The sequence below is a fragment of the Coniophora puteana genome (genome assembly GCF_000271625.1).
Source record: "Coniophora puteana RWD-64-598 SS2 unplaced genomic scaffold CONPUscaffold_3, whole genome shotgun sequence".
Taxonomy (NCBI): Eukaryota; Fungi; Basidiomycota; class Agaricomycetes; order Boletales; family Coniophoraceae; genus Coniophora; species Coniophora puteana.
Genome location: NW_006913055.1, coordinates 353,177 through 361,470, shown reverse-complemented (window position 1 = coordinate 361,470; position 8,294 = coordinate 353,177). Strand labels below are relative to the sequence as shown.

Genomic DNA, 8,294 nt, shown 5'->3' with positions numbered 1-8,294 from the left:
CGAGGAAGCCCCTCCCTCCTCTGACGAATCTCCTCCCCCCTCCGACGAGTCCCCTTCCGATACCAGCGAGACCTCTTCCAGCAAGGACGCCACGGACGAGGACCCATCCAGCAAAACCCAGGCGCATGATCCCTGCTTGAGCGGCTCGGCCCCGAGCGACTCCGGTCATGCGGGCTCCGCCGAAGCCACTTGTGACACCGCTTTTGGCGGCGTCTTCAATATTGAAGTCGTTGACATCTTTGGTGCGTATTTTATCTCTTTCTTTTTCTTCAGAGGAAATAATACTTCTTTCAGATCACGACACTTATTATATTCGACACATCTCCTCTTTTCCGAATGTCAGCCTTGTTCGACACGGCTGCGTCGGCTGTTCTCCTACCAGTCCTACGGTCGCGATCACACTCCGAACGCTCCAAGCATACCACGAGCTCCACCGGGTCTGTCCTCGCCTGAGCGTACAAGCTCAGGCGAAGATGCTTTGCCATATCCACAGAGTAAGTGCCCTCTATCACTATTATTTATCTTGCTTACCTTGCATAGGTCCCATATCGGCCATACCTCAGCCAGCAGTTCCGTGCTGCGTTCGACGTCTACCTCGAAATCATCCGTCGCGTGGATTGCCGCATCGCATCAGCCCTACATCAAGACACCCCCAATTGGCGCATGCTGAATTCGTGCCCAGCCTGCCAGTACCGGCTTAAAGATGAGCCCCCTCTTCGTTTCAGTCTCCTTTGCTCCATGGACGGTAACAATTCACTCAAGCTCGTGGAGCCGTCGCTACGCTCTGGCACCGAGCGTTATGATCCGCGCTGCGGCCGCTCGGATATCTGGCTCTCGGAGGAATATGTCGACCTTTTTGCCAATGAGGTCAATTCCTCGCAATCAACCTCCACGTCCCACGCATCCCCTCCGTCTAGCGTCGACCCTGACACCGAGTTCTCGGACCTTACCACTGACGACACCACCGACCCCACGGAAATCTGCGTCGAACGCTGGAAGAACGCCTCTCCCGAGTTTCGAAAGAAGATGTTCGCGGTATTTCGGAAATCTGGCATCTTCGTCACCGTCTGCCGCCACGGGCTTCTTCTTACCATCTGTGACATGGTCAGAAGCGGGGAGCTGTAAGTAGGTCATCATGTTTCCGATCTCCGCGCTCATTTTCTCATAGAATGAAGTACCCCCTTGCAACGTGCAAAAGGCTGATGGACGTCTTCGGCTCTGATGTCTGCATCGGCTATGACATCAAGTGCCGTTTCTGGACTATCCTCCTTCGCAGCTCCCTCCGCTCTCAAGCTCTCGAGTCTAAGTTTTCCGGTGTCGTTCCAGCCTTTCACGGTCACGCACATAATAGGTATTGTCAGCTCACGCACTTCTCTAAGTATACTCCAGGTACCGGTAAGAACGACTTCGAAACGTGTGAGCGCACATTTTCAGGGTCTAACGCGGTCGCGGGAGAAACCCGCTTTGCGTCCGAATTTCACCGCCATCAATCGATCGACCAGTACTTCATTTCTGCCGACAAGGACCGGTACGGCAGTCTCGGTACGTGATATTCTAACTGCTGCGCTTGTACTAAGCCCCTCTCCAGCGAAGTTCATTCATAACAATTACGTCGAAGCACTTTCCATCATCGCAACATACAACAGCCGGATTGCCGCATTCGACGTCAATATGACACCGGCTGACTTTCAGACCGACCTTTTGGACGAGCGCGAATACCTGGCCCGGATGCACGGGGACCGGGTGGAGGAAACCGCGGAGATGGATTACGTGGTCGCTTTGAATGACCTTGAGGAAGCAGAGTAAGTCCTCATTAATCCCACTTTCGCACTCACATCATTCTTGGCAGGGAAACGTATAAGGCCGCACTTGCCGCTCATCAGCGGCTCGATTACCTCATTATCAGCGAGGGTTTCCAGAAGAAGGATATCGCCAATGTTCGCCGCAACTTCACCGTCGCCTATCAGAAGCTCGAGCTCAAGACCGACCACGTTGCGGAGATCGAGCGCGCTATGGGCTTGGAGAGGCGTTGGGAAACCACGCACCCCCAGCGCGCTCGCATCCAGTCACGGATTTCACATCGTTTATTCACAAAGGCCGCCGACGATGTCGAGCGCCTTGTTTCCATGCGGCTACTAGAGATGACGCGATTGAAGGCTGGTGATCTAGGTGCGTATTTCTTACAGGGATGTCACTGAGTTGAAGTTCTTACGGTGTTCACAGGTTACAAGTTGCGTACACAAATTTCGAAGGCTTTGAACACGCGCGCATCGGCGATCCGTCACGCCATTGAGCGATACAACCGGCACGGAGCCGAGTTAGACCCCCCTGTCGCCCCCCTGGAGTGGGAGAAAATCGCGGAGTACTCGTTTCTCAGCGAGTTCGACTTCTTACGCCAGACTGATTCCCAGGTACACGCGAAGCGATGGGCCAAGCCAGCAGTGCGGCAGGCCGCACTGCTCTACTTTGATTATGAGCGCGCGAAGGAGGAGATTGCGCGTTGCAATGTAGAGATCGGCCGGCTACTCACGAAGATTCGCGACGACGAGGTCGACTATCCCCGCGCTGTCGAACGCCTCAGGACCACTGATCCCCCGCTCGCTATCGAGCTCTCGAAACGGTGGACCATCCTTCGGAGAGTGAACATCACTCTCCTGGCGCGAATTCACCAAACCCAATCACTTCCTGGGTATAGCGGTCCTCGAGGACCCGGCGTACGAATAGGGCGTGAGGGTAATCGGGATATGGACTGCTTTCCTGACGGTGAGGCTATGTCTTCGGCCGGTCTGAGCACTTTACATGGCGATGGTGACACGGAGATGGATGGCGATGAACGCGGACAGCTCGGCAGATTTTTTGAACAGATGCATGTTGATGATTAGTATGATTAGTACCGTGTATGATTTCTTAGCTACATCTCAATCATTCAGACCAATTTTCGTAATCAACAGTGTGATTCTAAGCATCTTACATTCATAGAATTCTGTCTGAGGTTCGAAAAAGCGACCGGTGTCGTCTAGCATTATATCATAAGTGCTACATACTTGTGACCAGTAGTATAAACCAGACTCCGTGCAGCGTACACGCATTGATCTCACCGCTGAGAAAATTCAGCTAAAATGAAACACGCACGTTGCACACACGTAGATTGAGTTCAGTATGTGGAAGTGCGCATCAGAATGATGTGTCGAAGAATCTGTCGACTTATGGTACGCGTCCGACTGATGCATCACACACGTGTTGGCCTCAAGGAAGCATGCCTTATATCATCTACGCTGCAGTGACCGCCCGCGTCATCGACTCTTCCTCACCCGATGCCCCCCTGGGCTGAATCGTCGCTGTACCAGCCACCTACAGTGGCTGGTCTCAACAAGCTGGTCGACCTCTGTCCAACCCCTAATCTGTTTCGCGGCGTACAGGATATTCAGCAGCGTTGGAATGCCGCGCTGATCATGGTAGCTGCCTTCGGCATTCATGAAGATGGCACCCATCTCGACAACATCACCGACTTCCATCCTCACACTGTCGACCACTATCGCACTGGCAAGACCGTACCCAAGCCATCTTCAAAGGGCGAGAAGATCAAGAATTGGAGGGGCCGGTTGGACTTCATCGAAAGCATTCATTCCTCCATACACGATCTGGTACGTTTATCGTGTTCATCCCTTTTCTCTACGTCGTATTAAGTCTTCGTAGATTACGTTACTTGATCGTCTCACTGGAGGCATCTCGGTCTTCTTGCATCACCCCGGCGCGCACGATCCCACTGCGTCGACCGACGTTCATAACCTTCGAGCACACGCATACATGAATCCCCGCTTCCTCCATCGGCACCCGTACTCGCACGTTCACGTCGCAGAGCTCGTGCAGCTCTTCGTTGAACACTTCGCCTATCCTAACGTCACCGACTTCAACGAGGCGCGGCACGCCAAGGGTTGGGGCTCTATGGCGTCGGGCTCGAAGGAGCCTCATCCAATCCCTACAAACCTTCCCCTTGTCCCTTCTCCAGCCTCCCCTCACGCGACCGAACTTATCTTTCAAGGACGCGTCCCTGGTAGCCTTGCTGAGGCCCTCGCAGATCCCGACTGTCCCCCCGTCACTCACATCCCCACACCAACTCCTGGCCAGACGGAGTTCTTGAGGTGGAAGCTCACTCCTCTTCCTCTGGGTCTCAATGATATGCTGTCGTCCTATGGAGCACCCCCTTCCCCCGAATTCATCCGGATCGACCTTGAAGAGGTGTCTCGCCCATCCTTGGACAAGGGCAAAGGCGTTCAAAGGGCTGCACCGGAGTTCGAGGAGGCCACTACGAGCGCCCATCCCTTGCGGTGTTCCTCCCCGGCTGGAAGAACGATTTCATCGGCTCCTTCGAGTCCGTTGCCCCATATCTCCCGATCGGATATACCTAGCCATGTCGCCCCCGCTCACGCTCCTGCCAACGCTTCTCCCGGACAGGCGGGGCCTAGCCATGGCCAGTTCGCGATGATTCCTCCGACTCCGACTCCTTCGACTCTTGATGAGCTCATGGGCTCTCTCAACATCGTGGACCGCTCTGCTCTGATATCCTTCGGCGAGCACACGGAGGCTATGGTTACGCGGCATGGACTTTCCGACACCGTTCACCCAGAGTGCTGGCGTTGTCTCGCCAATTTTCTCCCATATAAATGGGAAGGTGAATTGACGCTGACTTATCCTACTTGGGATATCAGCACGGTGAAACGGCTTGTGCAGGCAATGCTGCTTGACTGCCGGGCGAAATCTCGGCTGCCTCATCGACCCTAGTGACGTTAGATACAGTCGCCTATGTTTTTTTCCATGGTAATTTCGTGATAGTATGAGCCCTGAATCAAATCCGTTCCGAGTATTCCGCAGGTGCACCTTGTAAAGGCTTTAAAAACTTGAGGTCAGTGCCCCAGCAAGCATTCGTTCGCTCCCCCTACCTGAGTTGTCTCTAAAGCCCTTCCCGCTGAGTGCGCTGGGACTCCGCGCTCATGGTCAGCCAAACCACTCACGTGCGCCGCTTGCTCGGCCTTCCCCGCAAAAGCCGCCGCAACTGCCTCACGCCCTCTCAGCAAGCTCTTGTCAATGCGACTCGTGCTACCAAGCGACTCTCTCTCGACCACGACGTTTGCAACGTCCTAGAATACCTCGACAACACAGCGACCGACCTTGCTATCAAACACAGGCGTTCGCGACGCTTCTTCCTCGAACGTTTCTATATGGGATCAACACTTCGGCGTCGGAGAACTAGGAAGACCAGCGCGTGGTCGGCGTTCACATTTTTTCGTGCGAGGGAGGAGAATATCGGTGCGTTCTCTAAACTACTCTAACTTGTCGCTCTTCTCATCCACTGTTCAGCGCTAATCTCATCCGACAAGTCCGACCTCGCACAGGTTATTCGACAGGCGCACGACTATGGGGGCCTGACCACTGAACAGCGCGAACTCGTCAGAGACGAGTTCGCTCGCATCAAGAGGGCCGCGCAGAAGGGCAAGACGAGCTATATCACCCCTCGCGCTCGTGCTGCCGAGGCCAACGCCAGTTTCTCCGCCATCGTTGATGAGGTATGTGTGCGCCGTTCAAATTGATATCCAACTAACTGTATTATTCAGCTTACTGGGCTCAAGCACCGCCTCAACACGCACGCCCTCGTCATTCTCGTCCGTGGATCACTCGACTTCACCATGCAGCCGAAGGTTTTTACCACGGACGAAGCTGTCGACAAGTTCATCACGGTCAACTTCCGGAAGGACCCCATGGAGCTTGGAGGAAAACTCGAAGGCGTTATGGTCAACGCGACGAAGAAGAGCAACTGTATGTATGTCTCTAGCTCGATAAGGCCCTACTGACACTATACAGACTCCAAGGAGGGCTACAGGGCACAGGTGAAGATGTGCACGGCCAACATTCGCTCAAGTATCACTTCCGCCCTCAGTAAGTGCCTATTCGATCATATGATATAGTATATTCTAACTAACACTTCTATATCAGTCCTGGTCACACATGATGCTTCGGCAGGCATGTCGTACAGCCGCTACGAGGAGAACGTCGTTCGTCGCTATAATGTCAAGCTCGTCGGGTGGGAGCACGAGGATTGGAGGAACCCGGGTGTACTTCGAGGAGGGAAAGCTGCCCTTGAGAGGCTTGCTGACGCTGTGGAGCAGGGGCGATGCCACTTCGTTGAGATCGACGACACGGAGGTCGAGGAACGGCGCCAGAAGATCTTGGCGGGTGTCTCACTTACCCCCAACTGCGACTTTGATCCCACATCGCCATGGACACCGACCAACTCCCTCGCGCCCCCTTCAACGTCCCCGCCTCTTGCACAGCCGGATGCGTCTTCCGAGGCCGAGGCCGCGCAGCCCGATGACACCTCCTCTGACGCTCAGACGGACTCGCCGGTGCACACGGCTCCTGGGTCAGCCCCTGAGACAGCGCCGTCTGCCTCCGACGCCGCTCGTTCATCGGCTGCACCCTCCACATCCCTGAAGCGGCCTGCCGCTGCACAAGCCGAGTCAGCCACCCCGGCCAAACGTCCAAGGATTTCGAAGAGAAAGAAAAAGGATAACGTCGCCCGTAGCTAGCTCTATATTACTCGTATTACTCATTCATTGTATCAGCACATATTATACTACTAATCAAGCTCGCTTTGCTTCAATAATGCTACTAAATGTTGACGCCTGATAGTAGTTGATTGGACTTAGAAAATTCGGAGACTATGGGCTATGTCACATGATCGTTTGCGCGCATGTTGGAATCTTTACCACCAATGACAGACTCATTCAGGAACAATTGATCGAGACCCGTCCATATCTGGCTAAATTCATTCACACGGATGATATTATTAGCCATCAAGGCAAAAGCGGCCTATATTCGTCACGGAAAGCAGTGGGTCCGATCAAAACCGTGCCTGGTGACTCATTGAAAGCCGGCGATGACTCCCCATTGATCTGATGACTCGCAGCATCTCAGTGAACTGATCCGTCCTAGTGAGTCAGACACTTCTGCGCGGGGGGACATTTTGTGTTCGTCGATGCTGGCGACGCCGAGAAAGCTCAGCACTGGGGAGCTGGCGCAGTGAACAAGTGTGACGGACTTGGACTTCTGTGACGTGTCGGGAACTTCGGCTTCCTTTCCGCAGCAATTGATATTGGAGTTAAAATGGCCAATCAGAACTAAGGTGATCGGCCCGAAACACGTGTCATTGGCTATTCACAACTGCACAAAGGGACTGCGGGCTGCACAGCCAATCAGAACGATAGAACGCCTCCGTACATATTCTAACTATTCACCTGTACTACTCTGGTTCCAGAGATATAGATGAACGCATAGGCCCTCCAAGAGAGCGAGCAGAGTGCTGTGCAGGTGTTGGAGTCTCACGGTGCGGACACGGACTCCGGCGCTAAGGGGAAGAAGCCGCTGACACGTGTCCGGCGTTAAGGGGAAGAAGCAACTGATACGTGTCAGGTGCTTCTGCCGATATCGGCCAAGTGTCTATTTCGGCAGTATTGCGGGCGAAGTATGAAAGAACCATTCTATTAATATTCTGAGGGAGCCATTGGGCGACGGGGAACCCAAAATGGGCAATGTGCCTGATGACAAATTTGCACAGGCAATGCAGGACTTATACTAAGTCCAATCATGTACAATACTTCAGTGTACTAGCTATCAGTGTAAGCTTGGAGCGTGCATATAGTGAGAGGTAGAGCAAGACGTTGCCGCCGTCGTCGGGAACAACACCGACGAGAGGAAAGTACGGGATAGGGGAGGGCTCGGGTACAGTTATGGAGGGCTCGGATACAGTGTGGGACAGGACGAGACGGGACGGGACGGAGGGTTATCGGCTATAGAGCTTATCCCGGACGTAGCCACGTGGCCACTCAAAGACGGGACTTAGAGGTTAAAGCTATCTATTAATAGAGCTAATCGCGAAAGGGAGTTGCTGCCGGCGGGGAGTCCAAAACAGGTTATGTGCCTGATGACAAATCCAGCTCAGTGGTACAGAACACTATTCTAACACTAATACTAGTCCAAACGCTTATATTACTTCAATAATCATTATATCAGTATATAATAAGGTACCTTTAGTGAAAGAACGAAGGAAATAGGGGGGGAAACGCGCGAGATCTCGTTGACGTCGCTGGGGACGACGCCGACGGCGCCGGCATGATGTGGGGATGTGTCGGGGGAAAGGGGGAAGGCGCGGACATAGCCGGGAAATGGCGGGAATGGGACGGGATAGATGGTTACAGGGGTGAACCTTATTCGAGGGGATGACGTGGACATATGACTAA

The 8,294-nt window shown here is 53.7% G+C and overlaps 3 protein-coding genes across 3 annotated transcripts; all 3 read left to right on the top strand.

The window, feature by feature from the left end:
- Positions 1 to 1,020: 1,020 nt before the first annotated feature.
- CONPUDRAFT_30032 (uncharacterized protein) lies at positions 1,021 to 1,520 on the top strand (the record flags this gene model as incomplete). Its single annotated transcript, XM_007767037.1, has 2 exons — positions 1,021 to 1,121; positions 1,169 to 1,520. Coding segments are annotated over 2 exons (453 nt in total), but the record flags the coding sequence as incomplete, so codon positions are not given.
- Positions 1,521 to 2,012: 492 nt separating this feature from the next.
- Positions 2,013 to 2,882, top strand: CONPUDRAFT_50705 (uncharacterized protein; the record flags this gene model as incomplete). The annotated part of the gene is made up of 2 exons (XM_007767124.1): positions 2,013 to 2,169; positions 2,224 to 2,882. The coding sequence occupies 2 exons, from the start codon at positions 2,013 to 2,015 to the stop codon at positions 2,880 to 2,882; spliced, it is 816 nt and encodes a 271-aa protein (XP_007765314.1).
- A 432-nt stretch (positions 2,883 to 3,314) lies between these two features.
- Positions 3,315 to 6,584, top strand: CONPUDRAFT_70641 (uncharacterized protein; the record flags this gene model as incomplete). Its single annotated transcript, XM_007767185.1, has 8 exons — positions 3,315 to 3,644; positions 3,697 to 4,672; positions 4,873 to 4,903; positions 5,000 to 5,307; positions 5,359 to 5,564; positions 5,613 to 5,814; positions 5,860 to 5,934; positions 5,992 to 6,584. 8 exons carry the CDS (start codon positions 3,315 to 3,317, stop codon positions 6,582 to 6,584), a joined length of 2,721 nt encoding a protein of 906 aa, XP_007765375.1.
- Positions 6,585 to 8,294: the final 1,710 nt, after the last annotated feature.